Source organism: Neurospora tetrasperma, assembly GCF_000213175.1.
Source record: "Neurospora tetrasperma FGSC 2508 unplaced genomic scaffold NEUTE1scaffold_81, whole genome shotgun sequence".
Taxonomy (NCBI): domain Eukaryota; kingdom Fungi; phylum Ascomycota; class Sordariomycetes; order Sordariales; family Sordariaceae; genus Neurospora; species Neurospora tetrasperma.
The window spans coordinates 8,820,568-8,838,643 of NW_009799179.1; the positions used below are offsets into that span (position 1 = coordinate 8,820,568).

At 52.5% G+C, this 18,076-nt stretch overlaps 5 protein-coding genes across 5 annotated transcripts; 3 read left to right on the forward strand and 2 right to left on the reverse strand.

Moving 5' to 3' along the window:
- Positions 1 to 1,219: 1,219 nt before the first annotated feature.
- Positions 1,220 to 2,549, forward strand: NEUTE1DRAFT_92972 (uncharacterized protein; the record flags this gene model as incomplete). The annotated part of the gene is made up of 4 exons (XM_009858852.1): positions 1,220 to 1,283; positions 1,387 to 1,489; positions 1,586 to 2,069; positions 2,225 to 2,549. 3 exons carry the CDS (start codon positions 1,477 to 1,479, stop codon positions 2,547 to 2,549), a joined length of 822 nt encoding a protein of 273 aa, XP_009857154.1.
- A 988-nt stretch (positions 2,550 to 3,537) lies between these two features.
- NEUTE1DRAFT_92974 (uncharacterized protein) lies at positions 3,538 to 6,000 on the reverse strand (the record flags this gene model as incomplete). Its single annotated transcript, XM_009858853.1, has 2 exons — positions 3,538 to 4,210; positions 4,283 to 6,000. 2 exons carry the CDS (start codon positions 5,933 to 5,935, stop codon positions 3,812 to 3,814), a joined length of 2,052 nt encoding a protein of 683 aa, XP_009857155.1.
- A 4,689-nt stretch (positions 6,001 to 10,689) lies between these two features.
- Positions 10,690 to 12,877, forward strand: NEUTE1DRAFT_92977 (uncharacterized protein; the record flags this gene model as incomplete). The annotated part of the gene is made up of 3 exons (XM_009858854.1): positions 10,690 to 11,130; positions 11,216 to 12,596; positions 12,665 to 12,877. The coding sequence occupies 3 exons, from the start codon at positions 10,836 to 10,838 to the stop codon at positions 12,726 to 12,728; spliced, it is 1,740 nt and encodes a 579-aa protein (XP_009857156.1).
- Positions 12,878 to 13,122: 245 nt separating this feature from the next.
- NEUTE1DRAFT_74278 (uncharacterized protein) lies at positions 13,123 to 14,554 on the reverse strand (the record flags this gene model as incomplete). Its single annotated transcript, XM_009858855.1, has 2 exons — positions 13,123 to 13,841; positions 13,949 to 14,554. The coding sequence occupies 2 exons, from the start codon at positions 14,232 to 14,234 to the stop codon at positions 13,339 to 13,341; spliced, it is 789 nt and encodes a 262-aa protein (XP_009857157.1).
- Positions 14,555 to 15,572: 1,018 nt separating this feature from the next.
- On the forward strand, positions 15,573 to 18,068 carry NEUTE1DRAFT_150843 (uncharacterized protein; the record flags this gene model as incomplete). The annotated part of the gene is made up of 3 exons (XM_009858856.1): positions 15,573 to 17,665; positions 17,733 to 17,811; positions 17,867 to 18,068. The coding sequence occupies 3 exons, from the start codon at positions 15,573 to 15,575 to the stop codon at positions 17,924 to 17,926; spliced, it is 2,232 nt and encodes a 743-aa protein (XP_009857158.1).
- Between the last annotated feature and the right edge of the window lie 8 nt (positions 18,069 to 18,076).

Below are 18,076 nucleotides of genomic sequence, written 5' to 3' on the forward strand. Positions count from 1 at the left end.
ATCACCACTTAATCTCTTGGATGTCTCGTATAGTTCCTTCTTTTTCCTTGGCAGATAGCTTGTCGTCGGCTTCGGCAAGTGTAACCGTTCATCAAACCCACCTGCCTAGCTTCTGGGCGAAGAAAAAAAAATAAAATAAAAAACAGAAACAAAGATAAGAAAGGTTCAGTGGAATGGTGTAGACCGATGAAGATCATATCAAGTTTATTCGGAGTTTGATAGTATTGTCCAACATTACTACTTGGCGTGGTTCCCCAATTCCGGACGCTGTCGCCGATTTCGATGCGAGGGATGACTTAATGGAAAGATGGAGGGAGGAAGAGAGGATGACGTCGGCGGCGCAGGAGAGAAAAGGTCCAGTCCATGACGGAAAGATGAGGTGGTCAATGCTCTCTGTGTACGCGCTATGTGGAGCAATGGGCATTATTCTAGGTTGTTCATAGGGTCGGGTTTAATGCTTCATGATTGGTACAAAGCAGCAGAGCATAATGGATAAGTGGGGCATTTTACTTTCTCTTTTAGGAAGAAGGGTCGCAGTGACGTCCAGGCGACCCAGGTCGCTGCCGCAGGGGGTGCTTGAAGGCCTGCACTGCCCTGGTGTGCACTGCGGGACTGCACTGCAGGAGCGGGTTCCCGCAAACAGCATTTGATGGTCGGCATCTGCCATGAGCTCTGGGCCTTTTCTGGGCGCTGCGTCATGCATCGTCCGTTGTCCCCACCAAGCAGACGTGATGATTGTCACTTCTCAAAAGTTCGACAACCACAAAGCCTTCATTCTGACCCGTTCATATGATGATCAGTGGGTAAGTAGGGTAGAGGTAAGCTCAGCTTGATGGGAAGTCAATGAGACCAAGGGACTGGATTCTGTACGTACGTCGGTTCGGGTGCTACCCCAAATGTCTTGATCTGAGGTTGGAAAACCCTTTCCTGATCTGCCACAGTCCCATCCATCCCTTCAACATTCCCACATAAAACCCTCCAGCCGCACTGTTTTCCAGCTCTATATTTTGATGTCTTTGAACTTGACCCTTATTCGATCCAGAAGTAATACCCTGTGATACCCCAGAGCCGTTCTCAGTATCGTGATAAAGTCGTTGGGTGGTAGAACCACCTTGATCTGTTATCATTTTCCCACTTATACTCTCGTCCCCTCGGATACCCAGCAAACATACCTATCCAACGCATTTCTTTCAGCCACAAACCTATCTAAACCGCGGTTGCTTTCATCACTTGTCTTGGGTCAGTACATAAGGTGGTACAAGTAGGTGCACTGCATCGACGACGTAAGTCAATCCGATCCGGGCCCCTCTTCCACGTTTCTTTGATCCTGCCGTCCCTCTCACCGATATCTTGACTGACACTTACGGTACACCGTGATTATAACAGCATTCCTAACCTTTAAACCTAATAACACCCTACTCTTCCTGTTACAACCATTATTATCAACCTAGAAGTCTTTACAAACAGTTCATCAAGATGAACAAATCTCGTAAGTTGATACTACTCGCCGTCCCGCTTACCATCTTCAACCACATGATCCCCTCCACAACAGGTAACTAACAGTTGTGCCCCCACCAAAACACAGGCCCCCTTCTCGCCCTACTCTCCCTCTTCTTCATCGCCATCTCCCTCATCCTCCTATGGTTTGTCATCCTCTCCGGCATCACGCGGACCTCGCCCCTTCGACAGACCTACTTCCTCCGCGCCGACACCAGCGGCATCAGCGGCGCCCGCGACGTCTCCCAATGGACCTACTTCAAGGTGTGCGGCCTCAACAACCTGGACTGCGGCCCCGCCCGTCCTGCGCTGCCCCTCGGTGATGCCTGGGATAGCAACCATTCTGGTGCGCCCGCTGGTCTTACGGGCAAATATGGCGGACACACGACCAGCCATTACTTCTGGTACATGTGGCGTTTCGGCTGGGTCTTCTTCCTGCTTGCGCTCTTCTTTGAGACTTTGGCTTTCTTCTCGGGCTTCTTGGCTTGTTTGGGACGCGTGGGCGCTGCGGTGTCGGGAATGATTGCTTCTTTGGCGCTGGTTATGTTCAGTATCGCTGTTGCTTTGATGACGTATGTGTTTGCTCCCCAACTACCCTTTCCCACCTGTTCCCCCTCTCCTCCCCACCCCAATCCTTCTTCCCCGCACCCCTACACTAGACCCCAACAAATCGTCGGCAACAGAGATACATGGAAGTCATCATGTAACTAACTAACCCCCCTCACAGCGCCACCTTCGTTAAAATGCGCAACCATTTCCACCGTGACGGCCGCGAGGCCCACCTCGGCCGGTACGCCTTCGGCTTCGCCTGGGGCGCCTGGGCCGCTTTAGCCATCAGCACCGTCTTGTTCCTTTTGGCCATGCTCAAACGCGACAAGAACCACTACGTCAACCGCCGCGCCACTTATGCTACCGAAGGTCACGATCACGTTGTCGCCGACGGCCCCGTGACGGGCCCTAGCGGAGGAAGAAAACGTGGCGTTTTCAACTGGGGCCGCCGTAGCAACAGTGGCAAGTCCTTCGATGGACGGAGGGTTAAGGATGACTACTAAATGCAATGCGCAACTACACAGCGAGCAAACCGCCGGTCATAACGCCATCGCCGGCGCCGCCGGTGATGAGCGGTGGTCCGGCGCCGGCACCGGCGTTGGGAATGGCGATTCTGGATCATTCTTATGCGGATCCGTATGCGCCTTACCGACCGCCCCGTCTTGCGAGATCAGGCCTGGCGACTTCAAACCTATGAGTTAAACAAACAAGAAGAAAAAAAAAAAAAAAAGGGACGAGAAAGGAACAAATAAAGAGGAGATGCCTGTTGGTCGGACGGACATTTGGACGTGTGATATATGATGGCAAGATGGTTGGTTGCAGCTTTAACGCGAGACAAACCTGACGAGTCTTGTGATGATGAAATGAAAATGAGAGATGATACCTTTTGGGAGGGGGCGGAACGTTTGTTTTTGCTTGGATTAGTTTGGTTCTTTTTCTAAAGGAAAGTTTGACGAAGGAAGAAAGAGAAAGAGACTTGAGATACATCTTGTAAAGGCGCGAGCCTTTTTCTTGATTGGCGGTCCTTAATAGTCTCTTTGTTTTCATTCTTACCTTTTGGCGTTCAATGTCCTATGCAACCTTTAATTAATTGATACATCACCTTATGATTGCGTTGACCGATCATGCGTGCTGTGTGAATGAAAATGGAGTTATGGTGGCTGAATAAACCGGTATTTGGATGACTTGTGAAGATCAATGTACCCATAAGAACATGTTTACATGACCAAATAACCACGGAATGGCGTCAAAGGCGCTTCGAGCCCTGACAAAGTATCGGAACGCCCGATTCATGATCATAATATTACCTCTACGCACAATGTGATATATTGGCAGAACCTGGAAAGAGCGGACCGCTTGCCATAGGAAACGAGAAGAGAAGAAACTCTTGTTCGTCTGGATTTAGAAAGGAAACAATACCCAGATCGAGTGACCAGGCCTCCGTTTACTGTTCAGACACCTAACTCAACGTCACTTCATATCACTGGTTCAGCATTTCAAAGGTGGATAAAAATTGAAATATAGAGAAATAGATACAACAACAAAAAATCCCAACGGAGATTTCCGGATTCTACCGTGTACTTGAATCCCAGTAATGCTCATGCTACCCGCCCTTCCTTCTTTCCTTCCCCTGTATTTGTACTTGTATGATTGTACACACGCTATAAATGAACAGGTGGATAGCAGAAAAAGAACACGACAAGATGAGCGCATTCAACTAGCCTACGAGAGAGACAAACAGTCAAATAGATAGATCACAACTCATCTAAGCGGTAATGCCCGGGCTCACTTGATCCAGCGGTGCAGCGTGCAGAGCGGGCTTCTCGGCCTTATCACTGAGCAAGCCCTTGAGCTTGCGGTCCAGGACGTTGGTGACCCACTCAGCAACCTCACGATCGCCCTGATCGTTGATCGGTCCGTTACTGTTGATGTCGAGCGAGCCGGTGGCGTCGGCGAGCTGGTCGTCCGCGGCCTCCTCCTCGGCTTCCACTTCTTCCGTGATGGTCTCGGGCCTGCCGAGGGACTTGATCCATGGGTGCATCAGCAACATCGGGTAGGTGTGGCGCTTGGCAGGGATCTTGTTGAGACAGGATTTGACAAAGTCCTGTGCTGTGCCGGAGTAGCCCTCACTTGGAAGGCCGGGAGGGTCGCCCTCAACGATGGCCTGGATTGGTCATTCTGTTAGCTTATGCGTACGCTTCAGGGATGTGGATAGGGAAGCAGAAAGAAAACTTACACTGAGTTGACTGAAGATTGTGCTAGAAACCTCAGGCGGGTATGGGTATCGACCCATGGCACACTCGATAATGGTGAGACCCAAACTCCAAATATCGCTTTGTACGCTATAAGTCCCGGCAGCCGCGCCGCCCGCAGCTGACATGCCACCACCGCTGATGCGTTCTGGTGCCATGTAACTCTGGCAGCCAATGTTGGTCTTTGCTATGCTGGCAACGAGATTTCCCGAAACGCCAAAATCGCAGATCTTGACTTGTCCATTCGTGTTGACCAGGATATTGGTGGGCTTGACATCGCGATGGATGATATTGTGATCTTCTTTTAGGCACTTGAGGCCCATGATCGTTGCATATGTAATCTTGCGCAAGACATTTTCAGGGATACCTCCGGCATATAGCTTGTCTATACTGCCGCCATCCATGTACTCGATGCACATATATACCGCGCCTTCTTGGTAAAAGGCGCCGTAGAAATCAATGATGTAGGGCGAAGCGCACTCGTGGAGAATTACGAGTTCCTTGAGAATAGTGGAAAACTTGGATTCATCCAGTTCGAGTCTGATCTCTTTCATCGCCATGACCTTGCCTGAAATGCCACGCGCAGCGGCAGTGACAGGACTTAGTGGCGAGATATCGGATACGTCAGCATCTGATGCCGACGCTTGTCGAGATAAAGACTGCTTGGTGTTCAAGCCTTGCCCAAAACGTGGAAGCTTGGGCTTACTATGTCGTACTTTGTAGACGGTACCATAGTTGCCCTTGCCTAGCTCATCCATCACTTCGACCTCGTCTAGCGAGATTCTGAAGGTCTGTCCGTTGGCGAAGTTGACGCCTGTCCGTGTGATGGTTGCTGCGTCTGCAAAAGTAATCCACCCCTTTTCTGCGTCAATGTAGTTCTTGAAATCGCTCAGCTTTGATCCGCGCCCTTCTCCATTAATGGCTGGCGCTTTGGCGTCTTCGGCGCCCATGTCTGATAGTTTCGGCGTGGCAGTCACCGGCGACCCAGGCCCTCCTGGTAGCCCTCCGAGCTTCATCGCTCGTCGTTCGCTCAGACTGGGGGCCTTTTTAGCTCCCAAACCGGCTATGGCAGGTGCGGATTTGGGGAAGCCTTGGGGCGGTGGTCGTGCTATACCTGGAGGTAACCGAAGGCCACCGGGCAGGCCGCCGGGTGCCGGACCACCGTGATTCATGTTCAAGTTCATGCTGTGTCCCATGCCCCCCATACTTCCCATCCCGCCCATGCCTGATCCCATAGGCCCCATACCCAGTCCACTATTCTGCGGCGACATGCTGGGTCGGGGAGCCATGCCCATCCGCTGTTGATGTAGAGCTCGTGCCTTTGCCATGAGGTCCGTTGGAAGATTTGCTGCGGATGCCGCAGGTCTTCGTGCGGCATTCAATGTCCCAGGAACACTCGAACTAGGGCTCATTGAATTCGTGTGTTGCGGGTCGGAGATGGTCCGTAATGATGGCACTCTGCGAGGCAGATCGCCTTCTGGTGTGAAACCAGGCATCGCATCTGAACCTGAGCTTGGCGGGTCCATGGGCGTGCTTGCCTCGGACGACTCGTCGATTGAGCCCGGAGAAGCCGGGTTGCTCTCATCGTCATAGTCGTTTGGGCTAGCTGGGCCGTGATCGGGGTCGTGGTCCGACATGATGCTGGCAAGTAGTTTATCTTGAGCGCTGTGCGATACTAGTTTCTTTTCTTTTTTGCTGTTGGCAAGTGCCAAAGTGTTGGTCGATGGAAGGTCTTTAGCAATATGCGGCGCAAGCTGCTATTGATGTTGAAGCGGCTCTGAAAAGAGGGGCGGCAAAGGTATGGGGTATATCGAGGCAGCGTGGGAGGAGAGATTTGTTGGTCGAGAGGCTACTCGAACTCGAGGTTGGGTCGGTATAGTCGTCGTCGTCGAAGGGGAGGAGTTTCCGTAGAGGTAATGTAGGAGGGGGGAGAGGGCGTCAGAGAAGAGATAATCGAAAGCGCAACATCCAAAGATTTGGCTCTGGTCTCCCAAAGAGCTGCAAGGTGACGATGTTCGCAACCGATGACAAGCACCACGCTACGATGGCTGGCCTGCTATGGATTGACGGGTGAGCGGGCAGGCCCAACAGAAAGTGAGCTAGTAATGGGGGTGCAAGCTAGGGTAGTTGGTAGATAGAGAGCTCTGAACACGGCTAAGAGGGACAGCGGCTGAGACTCGCAGGTTCGTGAACATGGGGTGTGATGGTGGAAGCAAGCCGTGGCTCTCTCGCGCGCGCGCTCTCTCTCTCTCTTTGTGAATAGAGAGAGGTAGGAATATGGAAGAGGAGGAAGAGGAGGAAGAGGAAGAAAAGAAAGATAACGTACTAGTCGACGTAGGTAGTGCCCGGCGGAGTGAGAGGTCGATATCGACTATGGACCAGGTCCAAGATCCAGTCCAACTAAAGTAGGGAGGTACCTCAGTAAGGGACACCAAATTATGGAGGTGAGGTGGTATCGACGTTGGCTGGCGGGCGGGTTTTGGATGTAGGACTTCACCAACTTCTTGGTTGAGGTCACTCGAGGTTCCTAGGCTGGAATGTCAGGTACTGCTGCCGGCGGGCATCTCATCACTTCAGCGGGCGGGCAGTGGGCACCTCCAAAGCACTGCCTGGGCAAACGCCGAGCAGCACGGAGCAGGGGCTTTTGCTCCGCATTTCGCAAAAAAACGCCCCTCTAGGTGGTCCATGCCTTCCACTTCCCATCAAATATTCCCCATTTCCATTCCCGGTCTCCCGTCCCAAGCTCGCAGGGGAGGAAGAGGGAATGCAATATGCCGAGAATAGTGCCCCAATCGTCTGAGCTAACGCTCCTCCAAGGAAAACATCCCAGAATTCGCTTCGCCCACCAAGCATGCGTCGTCTGTCCGTCTTTTTCTGCCAACCATTGAACTCATGAGGAGGCTTGTATTGGTCCGCCAATGTACGGAGCTTGCTCCAGCTGGTCCGCGGAGTTGCGGGCACCTGACCAGGTCTTCACTATACTGCGCAGTTAGCCACGACAGATATCATCCTATTCCATTGCTAGCTCAAGCCGGACACAGACAGTCGACACCGAGGTCGGTCGACAGGATAAAAAAAAAAAAAAGAACGAAAGACTGGGCACACCATGTGCTGCAGGGGATTTGCCAAGGTTTTACGACTCGCTGCACAGTGTATCGCAGGTCACGGTACTCCTTGGGTGAATAATTTCCTTTTCGGCATATAAAAAGGAAAGATTAGGGCCACAGGAAGGACGAAGCAACAGCAGCAATATCACAGAGTGCCGCTTTAGCTCCCAGTGGACATGGAAGACGAGTTCTATGTCATGTCGTCGAGTCAGGTACGATATTCGGCACTCGGAAGAATCCGAGCAAGCCTGCTACAAATGTGAAGACCGCACTCAGCAAAATTCCAAAGCTTGGCATCAACTCTGCGCAGCCAGTCACGACAACCATCACCAAAGAGGCACGATTGTGATCATGGACAACGAAAGCTCGAAACAATTTTTTTCGACGCGCTGATTTCACATTCATGCGCGAGGGTTTCTCATCGGTCCCTACACCCTCGGAGCTAACCATAGTCAACACCAGCACCTAACCCTTATACTACTAGCCTTGAGGTTTTTGTGTGTGTTGTACACCTCAACTCCACACAGCCGTCCGAGCGGCTCGCGGACCTAAGAATGTCAAGTTCAACGCCCAAACCCACTCAGATGCCGTACACTCCGCGGCGTATAGCGGGCGGGGAAAGGGAAGGTACACCAATTGACGCCAGATGTCGGCGTGGTACTTGGAGATACCGCATTTCTTGGTCCTGCTGGTGTTTAGCAACTTCCATGCTTCAGAAAGGAAAGTGGGGCAATTGGAGCTAGGGATCTTGAGAAATCTTGCTATGACGTTGTCTCCTGGATCATCCTGCCTGCGCCGCGGGAAGCCAGCGAGAGAGCCAGCGAGAGCCAGCCAAACAATCAAGTCACCTCCCAGGCCGGGGGTGGGGGAGGCGGGGGAAGGGACCATTGACGGGCTATGGTGTACACCCATCTGCATCGGGATGATTGAGAGTGAACAAGAGCCGTGGTTCGCGCGCACTTGCATGTTACGGCGGGAGCTATTGGCACCAGACAGCAGCCAGTCAGCCAGGAACAAGACCACTGCCCGGGTTTTGTCAAAGTGCAAGGTATCGCGTACATACTCTCGTGCTGGTGGTGACTGTGACTGCTGTGTACTACCCCGGCGACTGTGGCATATCCAAGCGCAGCTTGTAGTCTTTGCCGCTAGGGTACTGTCAGATGTGGAACACGTGTATAGGGCTCGCGATGATTTGGGCTGTGATGGCAATGACCGACGCCCATGGCTGGCATTTGCGTCATGGCAGAGAGCGGCCTGGCAAAAATCAGGATCAAGTGAAGGACAGTCTGCCCAACGCTATGCTGTGGTTGAGGAAGCACACTATAGTCCGGCAGGCGATTGGGCGCAATCTACATAGTAGTGCATGGCAAATGGCAAAAAGGACAGGTAGAGATAGATATTCGACCTCGAGATAGATTTGTATGGCCAGATCACATAGCGCATCCATGTACTTGCACATGGATTGCCTGCTTTGTCAGTAAGTAGATCTTGCTTGTCATGCTTGTCTTGACGAGGGTGCACTTCAAAGTCTCAAGGTGTTTCGCGGATTCTACCCTACACTGCCAGATTTACACGAAACACGCTGTGCGATCTGCAAACACCAGCTCTCTTGCACCGACGATCCCGTGTCCGAGGTAGAAGCGAAGCGCATGTTAACTTCCATCTCTGTAGTGTACACTACGATCACACGTCCAACAACACGCTAATCGTAGCATACAGAGCATCACCGTTTGGAGTACATATCCATAAACGGATCTTATATTCCATGTAGAATAACCGTCGGTCGGTCTCTTCGCGCCGATGTCAACACGGTATGCTGCTCTCGGTGACGGAAATGCTGACAGTCGAGCCTGGGGCATCCACATCATATTGGATGGATTGCCAATCGACGTTATCGTCCATGAGATACCGAGTTCCCCGTCCATCAAAGAATCGATGATTCATGTGACAGGTGCAGCCCCTCAACCAGTCCGAAGGGCCGCATGTGCGGCGAAATACCCAACAGGAAATCCGATTTCCTATCTATTGTAAGTCTTTAACACCGCGTCATTTGTGGAATCCGAAACGAGTAAAAACTGGAGTCGTTAAACACCTGTTCCAAAATCGAAATCCAGAGGAACATCTGAAAACAGCATGCCTGCTAGCGTGATATGTATAGCGTATGTAGTACTAGGGCGACGAGATGACCTTTCGAGTCCCAACGGTCTAGATGCTGCATAGACTTGAAATGTAAGCAGCTTGTTCCTGGCAGACAAGGGTTTGAGTGCAAATAGGCCGGCCGTTATAACGTAGCAGGGCGTGCGAGGGTAGGAACACTGCTCGTTTCATGTTGCACTCTTTCTGGCATGTATCGTCATTCTTCCGGCTCTTTGCGTTTGATGTTTTCCGGTATGTGACAAGGGCCAACAGCCCGAGGGGCCACAGGAACCGACCGCAAAGGTTCAAATACATATCATAGGGCTTGGCATTTCCTTGGCACCCGACCAAAGCGCAGACAACGAGTTGGAGAGCAGCATTTCGACACGCAACTGAATTCAGCGGAGTCTCGGCGACACTTCCGAAGGTCTGTGAGGCTTGTTAGGCCACAACCTGGCGATAGATGCCAGCGCGTGAGGAAATAGGGGCAGAGTCTGAATCGGCTGACGTACCCTTCTATCGCTTGCCATCCGTCGTCTTGCGCTTTGTTCCGCATCCAGTGGCTGCCTCCCTCTTCTATTGCCAGAATGCAATCCTGATCCAATCATCCCACATCGTGAGGCGGTCCGGCACTTTCCACCTGACAGTCACCGCGGCACTACCGGAAGCCAAGGGCTAGGCTGATGTCGCCTGTGTGCCACACGGAGGGATAGCTACGCAGTCCAAGACTTCCAAGATCTCAAAGCCTCCAGCGGTCCAGCCGCCACTCATACCTAACACGGACCCCCCAGCTTGTTCTTATCTTTCAACCCGTCTGCCTCAAAGAGCGTCCGAGGACTCATCATCGGTTGTTGGAGCCCATCGTCCTTCGTAGAGTTTCTTTCAAAAGAATTGGTCAAGCCATTGGGAAACGCCTTCCTGTCCATACTAATCACATCATCTTTGCATTTACCTAGGTAGGTAACAAGGGAAGCATTTTCGGCCCCTGCAAACCACGGACTCCAGCGCTTACAACCTGTCACTGTATCAAAGCCTTGCAAGCCTGCGCCAAAACTACGAGGATTTACACTAGAGGTACCCACGTAACCCTGCCTGCCTCAGCCCAGAGCTGGAAACCAAAAAAAAAAAAAAACCAAAAGCACCCGACCCCCACCTCTCCGCGGTCTCTTCCGATCCATTCTCCCAGACCGCAAATTATCATATTCGAACCACACAGAGCTAAGCTCTTGTCCGCTTCCAGTTGGCATTACTCAACCCGTTGCTTGAATCGACTTCGCCGATTTTGTGACACTTGATGGGTCTCCTCAACATCCGATCGCCGACGTCATTGCGGACGGCCGTAACCACCGCTGGCGATTCGCTCAACGACTTTTCGATATCAACTACCGCACCCTTTACCGTCTTCGCGCCCGGCGAACATGACTCTCATCCGTCCCTTCCCCATATCGTGCTCCTCGTCTTCGGGGCCGTCCTCGAGGTAGTATGCGTCAGTTTGCCGGGATACATTATTGCCAGGCTTGGCCACTTCGACGCTGAGAAGCAAAAGTTCTTGGCAAACCTTAACGTAATGCTGTTTACGCCATGTCTTAGTGAGTTCACACGCAATACAACGTAGTAGTTTCTTCGCCCGCCAAACAGTATCTTGGGGGCCATTGGCTAACGTTGGTGGCACAGTCTTCACCAAGCTTGCATCTCAACTTAACGCCGATAAGCTGATTGAACTGGGCGTCATTCCCATCATATTCGTGATCCAGACGTTCGTCTCGTACATGGTCTCGGTGGGAGTCGCAAAATGCTTCGGATTCAACAAGCGCGCTTCTAACTTCGTCACCGCCATGGGCGTATTTGGCAACTCCAACTCGTTGCCCATCTCCCTGGTTATCTCGCTGTCGCAAACCTTGAAGGGATTGCATTGGGACCGGATCCCGGGTGATAACGATGATGAGGTTGCCGCACGCGGTATTCTGTATCTGATGGTCTTCCAGCAACTTGGCCAGCTTGTCCGCTGGAGCTGGGGGTTTCACGTTCTCCTTGCGCCCAAGTCCAAGTACGATGAATACAACAATGAAACGATCGAGGAGGGTCGGTACCGCGACGAACCGGATGAGGACGAAGAAGCGGCGCAGCTTATTCAAGGGCTGGATAGCACCCACGAGATTGGCGAAGAAAGCTACGCGCACGGTTATAGGAGCCCAACAACGCAGTCCGACAACTCCGAAGTCTACGAGCCTGCAGGTCGAACTCCTGTTATTGGGTCGTCAAGGACCTCTCCTAGTGATTCTGGCGATGACGATTCGGATACTATTCGGAAGGTCAACAACGACAACAGCGCTGTATCCGACCGCAATGAGAGGCCCAACGGAATAATGTCATTTCCACGCATCAGTCACGCGAATGAACGTGAGGTTCCCAAAGGCTTCCCGGCGCGCGTCAAGGCATTGGCCAGGAAGGCTGCTGTATCAGTGTGGGCTTCCGTCACTGGTGTCGCTCATGCTGTATTCTCTGCTCTTCCGGCTCCCCTGCAGACTGTGCTTATCAAGATCTACCGCGGCATGGGCCGCTTCGGTGCCGGTCTCTGGGAGTTCATGAACCCACCTCTCTGGGCTATGCTCTTTGCCGTCATTGTGGCCTCGATCCCCGATCTCCAGGAACTCTTCTTCAAGGACGACACATTCGTCAAGACTAGTATCACCAGCGCCATCAACTCCTCCGCTGGTGTTGCTGTCCCCTTGATCTTGGTTGTATTGGGAGCTAACTTGGCTCGCAATACGCAGAAGCGTGATGAGGTGGATGCCGAGGAGAAGGAGATTGGCACCAAGCTGCTGGTTGCTTCCCTGATTAGCCGTATGCTCCTTCCAACTCTAATCATGGCGCCCATTCTTGCGCTCTTCGCCAAGTATGTGCCTGTCAGCATTCTGGACGACCCGATCTTTGTCATCGTCTGCTTCCTCCTTACCGGTGCGCCTAGCGCGCTTCAGTTGGCTCAGATTTGCCAGATCAACAACGTGTACGAGGTAGTCATGGGCAAGATCTTGTTCCAAAGCTACGTCATCTGGTAGGTTTTCATGGAACTCCCGTTGGTGATGCCGCAAAAACGTTCCGTCACTGACATTTTAATACTAGGATCCTTCCTTCCACCCTCATGTTGGTCATGTGCGCCCTTGAGGTTGTCGAGTGGGCGGCTTAAATGAGCGCCACTCCACATGAGCATTTACGTCGTCACGTCATCATAAGTCTTTCTTGAGGAACGCATTTTAGGGTTGACGCGTTGCCTGGTGTGATATCTCGCGCAAATTGTAACATTGTTTTATTCTCTGCACCAGTCGGCGTTCGGATTAAGTAATGGTTTTCGGTTGAGAATATGAGATGGGCCTCTTCCCTGGCTTTTTTGGCCAGCCAAGAGAAGGACCTATGCTCGTATGAAAATGGGCAGCAAAGGAATAATATGAAGACGGTACTCCAAGTGTCGATGGGGAAAGCCGAAAAGAGGTTTATTGGCCGTTAGACAGATATGGAAGAATGGATCAGGATGTATGATTAACGAAGTGGACAACGGGTGCTAGGATGTACAACTCATGACTCCTGAGAATGAGAGCTTTTCATTGTTTCAGTGTCTAAAAGTCCTGGCTAGATGTATATTCTCAGCCATACGTTCTAATATTTGAGTCTCGAAATAGAGTTTTCGAAGCAATGGGTTAAAAGGTCCAAGTGTTGCACCATACCACAATACTTTCCTAACTTCAAGACTAAATGATCCCTGTTCCTTCCGGTCCGTCCCCATATCAAACCACTTCAATCTACCGGATACCATTCACCAAAGTCTCATTCGTCCCCTCACTCCTTCCCTCCGGCGGCGCAATAACCCAATCCTGCACCGTCCCCTTCCAATCCGCAATCCGGACATCCCGGATCCCCACCACCACCACTCTCACTTCCTCATCTGCCACGTATCTCTCCCTACCATAATCTCCCTCTTCCCCCGCACCTTGCCCACCTTGCGACATCGATGTCGGCTGGCCCGCGGTGCTGCCCCTTCGAATGCTGCTCAAAATCGACGACGGCTGCGGGTCGCTGTCAAACGTGTTGTTCTCCAGATGCTTCTCCCGATAGAAGCGCTCCTCCTCGGAGCCGCGGTCGACGAGCCGGGCGGATCCGTTGATGGTCGCGCTGATGGAGGAGACGGCGCTGGTGTTGAGGTTGAAGAGAAGGGCCGCGAGAGAAGAGGAGCGGTGTTCCGAGGGACCGGGAGAACCGCTGGAGGGACGACGCTGGTGGGAGGTGGAGGGGCGGTGGGAGACCCCTTATCAAAAAGTGTTAGTTATGGCTTTTGCTTGGATGGAGGGGAGACGGAAAGGAAACGGGAAGAGGGGATGGATGGTTGGAGGGCTTCTGGGTTGCGGGGCTTACAGTCGTGAACTAGCAAGGAAACGTTCGGGTTCGCGACCAGGTTGTTCATTTTCTTGCTGGCGGGGTTGGTGGTCATGACAATGATGGGGGAGTCGGAATAGGGCGAAGAGGGGAGGTAGGTGTAGTTCATGAGCGAGACGTGAGGCATGTTGTCGACGCAAGTGGCTAGGTGGAGGAAGCGCGCGTTCTCGAGACATTGGACGACTTCGGGCGGGAGCTCGCTGGTGATGCGCATGTGGGTGTTGCCGGCCGAGGCCTCGTAGTTGAGAGGTATCTGTTGGTTCATTGCGTCTGCTGGCGTAAACTTTCTTCCCGATGTGTGTATAAAAGTGATGTTTGGTCGTCGGTATGTTGTGTTGTGTTTTATGATGAGTCTATGCCATCAAGGTGGTGGTTGTTGTTTGTGGGGTGGCGGTCCGCCAAGTGGAATGATGGGTTTCTCCCGCGCAGGTGGAGCAGAGGATCCGTCCGTTTCGGGTGGGTCGATGTCAATAAGACGTGAAGCTGGCTTGCGCGAAACGTTTAACTACCTCTAGGTATGAAGCTTATAAGATCCAGATGACGAGGACGGGTTGCTTCCATATATTCTGATGCGATGAACCATTGTTCACTGCGTGTCCATGCTCTCTCGATATTCTTTCCAGTGATGATTGTTGTCACTACCTAACCGGTGGTGACGCTTTACGTAAACTTGGTGCTAGGAATGCCTGCCTGGACGATAGGTACCTTGAGGTTACCTATGTAGCAGCGTGGGTCCTGTAGCCTGGGTGATAAGGGAGCGATAATACATCCCTGCCGTTGGAGCTTGAGGTACCTTACTAAGTACAGTATTGTCCCCTGCAACTGCATACTCCAGGGACTGCATATACGCTAGTTACTGCATAGGATTTCGCTGGCTGAATTAATTCCCAGCTACAACTGCATAACTGCATACTGCACACTGATTTCGGACAATTTTTGGTGCAGGATTATATGCAGAATCAGGGGACAATACTGTACACTAAGAATGGGGCCTTCAAATTGCGGGGAAGAGGAGAACAACCAGAACCCCACAACCCCGGTCTGAAATGACGTTTTCCCGAACTTTCACTTTTCACCCTCTTTCTGGGGAAAGGTCGAGGACATCGCGACTTCATGTTACGATTGAGAAGGAGTGGCCTCTGCGGCTTCTGGTTTCCATGGCCTAAGCAACGCACCGGAAGCGTGGTAATTAAGAGGATTATGGTACATCAAGATCCACTACCTAACCGCAATCATCAACAACAGAGGTTTTGGTCACGAGGTTGACGGCTAAGACGAATCCGATCTTGTAAGTGGCAGGGGATCAACGGCTAGTGTCGGGCCTCCTCACACGGCAGTCTCAACCTCGGGAAGATGGACGATAACCTATTGGCGTGGGAAGCGCTACCCAGATCTCGAAAAAGGTAGGACAGTGACGGTCTAGCAGACAGAGGCGGGTTGGGATTTCTCTGTTCGGCTTATTGTCAGTTTTTGTTTCGGTTTCCGTGTGCTCTTCTCCGTCTTCACTCTTTTAGTTTGTTTGTTGTTTTCGGAGCTCCTTGAGAGAGCAACTGAATCGCAAGTTTCCTTGAGCCATCTCTTCTTACACAATCCTAAAATCACCATGCGATCCATCAAACGGGCTTCACGCCGTCTCCCGGCCTCTTTGCGCGCCGTTCCCACCTCTGTACCTGGCTCGGGAGCCCGCTTCCTCTCGACAACCGTCCCTACCTCGTCGACAGTCACGATCAATGGCAGCACCAACACGTCGGTAACTCCCATTTCATCCGTTCTCATTGCGAACCGTGGTGAGATCGCTCTCCGCGTTGCTCGAACGGCAGCCTCTATGGGCATCCGCACCACGACCCTCTACACCGACATCGATGCCGCTTCCCAACATGCCAAGTGCACCCCCTATGCCCTTTCCCTCGGCGCTCCCTCGGCCTACCTCGATGGGCCACGGATTGTTGAGCTCGCAAAGCAACATGGCATCCAGGCTCTCCACCCGGGTTACGGTTTCCTGAGCGAAAACCCTGCCTTTGCCAAGGCCTGCGAGGAGGCCGGTATTGTCTTTGTCGGTCCTCCCGCCAAGGCCATGACCGACATGGGCGACAAGGCCCGCAGCAAGGAGATCATGAACGCCTCCGGCGTGCCATGCGTCCCCGGCTACCATGGCTCCGAGCAGTCTGTCGAGCAGCTCAAGGCCAAGGCCGCCGACATCAAATACCCCGTCTTGCTCAAGAGCGTCAAGGGAGGTGGCGGTAAGGGTATGCGTATTGTGCGCACCGCGGACGAGTTCGAGGCCCAGCTGAAGAGCGCAAGGGCTGAGGCACGCGCTAGCTTTGGTGAAGGTGGTGAGGTGATGCTCGTGGAGAAGTACATTGTGCGGCCCAGGCACGTCGAGGTCCAGATCTTCGCTGATCGCCATGGTAACTGCGTGGCCCTTGGCGAGCGCGATTGCAGTGTTCAAAGGAGACATCAGAAGATCCTCGAGGAGAGCCCGGCACCCTTGTTGGACGATGTAACACGGAAAGATCTGTGGGACAAGGCAAGGAAGGCTGCCCTTGCTGTGGACTACGTGGGCGCCGGCACCGTCGAGTTCATCTTGGACAAGGACACCAACGAGTTCTACTTTATGGAAATGAACACTCGCCTCCAGGTAGAGCATCCCGTCAGTGAGATGGTCACGGGTACCGACCTTGTCGAGTGGCAGTTTAGGGTTGCTGCCGGCGAGAAGCTTCCCTTGACCCAGGACGAAATCGAAGCCAGGATTCTGGAAAGAGGTGCCGCCATCGAGGCCAGGATATACGCTGAGAACCCGGAGAAGGGTTTCTTCCCTGACTCAGGCACTCTAGTGCACCTCTCAAAACCTCCAACAAACGAAGACGTCCGCATTGACGCCGGCTTCGTAGAAGGTGACACCGTTTCTGAGGCCTACGACGGGATGATCGCCAAGCTTATCGTCCGGGGCAAGGACAGAGAGACGGCCATCCGCAAGCTCGAACTGGCCTTGCGCGAATACGAAGTTGTCGGGCTGAGCACAAATATTGAGTTCCTCAAGAGACTCTGTAACAGCCAGGCCTTTATCGAAGGTGATGTCGAGACCGGCTTCATCGACAAGTGGAAGACAGACCTGTTTGAAGCCAAGCCTACCTCCAACGATGTGTTCGCCCAAGCGGCCCTTGGTCTCCTAGGCACCCAGACACAAAATGTCCCTGCTGCACATGGTCAGGCCCTCGGCTTCGGCGAAGCCACTACCCAGAACTCGCGCAAGTTCGCGTTCCGTGTCCAAGACGATGCCAGTACCGAGGAAGGCAAGATCGTCGAGGTTGAAGTTGCGCAGCTGAACAACAAGCTGTTCAACGTGTCTGTCCGCAAGGAGGGCGATGACAAGCCGCAAGTGTTTGAGAACATTGTGTCCGAGTCAACTTCTACAACGGCCCCGACCTCATCAGCAAAGAAGACCAAGCTGACTACGTACTTCCCTCTTGCGAGGGTCGACACAACATTGGTCCAGGACCCTGCGGATAACGAGAAGTTGACAGTCTTCCAGCTTGGTCACAAGACTCAGCTAAGACTCGTCAGCCCAGTGTGGTTTGACAAGGCGCTGGGCTTGAAGGAAGTTGCGGCTAGCGTGGTGGCGCCGATGCCTTGCAAGATTTTGAGGAATGAAGTTGAAGAGGGTCAGTCGGTGGAGAAGGGTGCCCCGTTGGTTGTGTAAGTACTTGAGTTTTCGATACCCCATTCTGGCTTGGATAGCTTACTAACTCCTTGGGTTGTACAGTATTGAGTCGATGAAGATGGAGACGGTTATTCGGTCGCCACAGAGCGGCGTAATCAAGAAGCTGGCACACAAGGAAGGAGTAAGTACAGCCGTCTCCGAATGGTACAAAATAAGTCACTAACCTACTTCTGCAGGACATCTGCAAGGCTGGAACGGTGTTGGTCATGTTCGAAGAGACCGAGGAGAGCACTTAAATGCTTTGGGTTGGAGAGTTACGAACGAATGATTTACTGGGGCAGTCGTGTTGTTAGGTCTGCCAAGGCTTATTCTTGGACATCATGGCATGATACAGGAGTTATAGCATACTTTTGGAAACTTTACAATTTGCATTGTCATCAATGTTC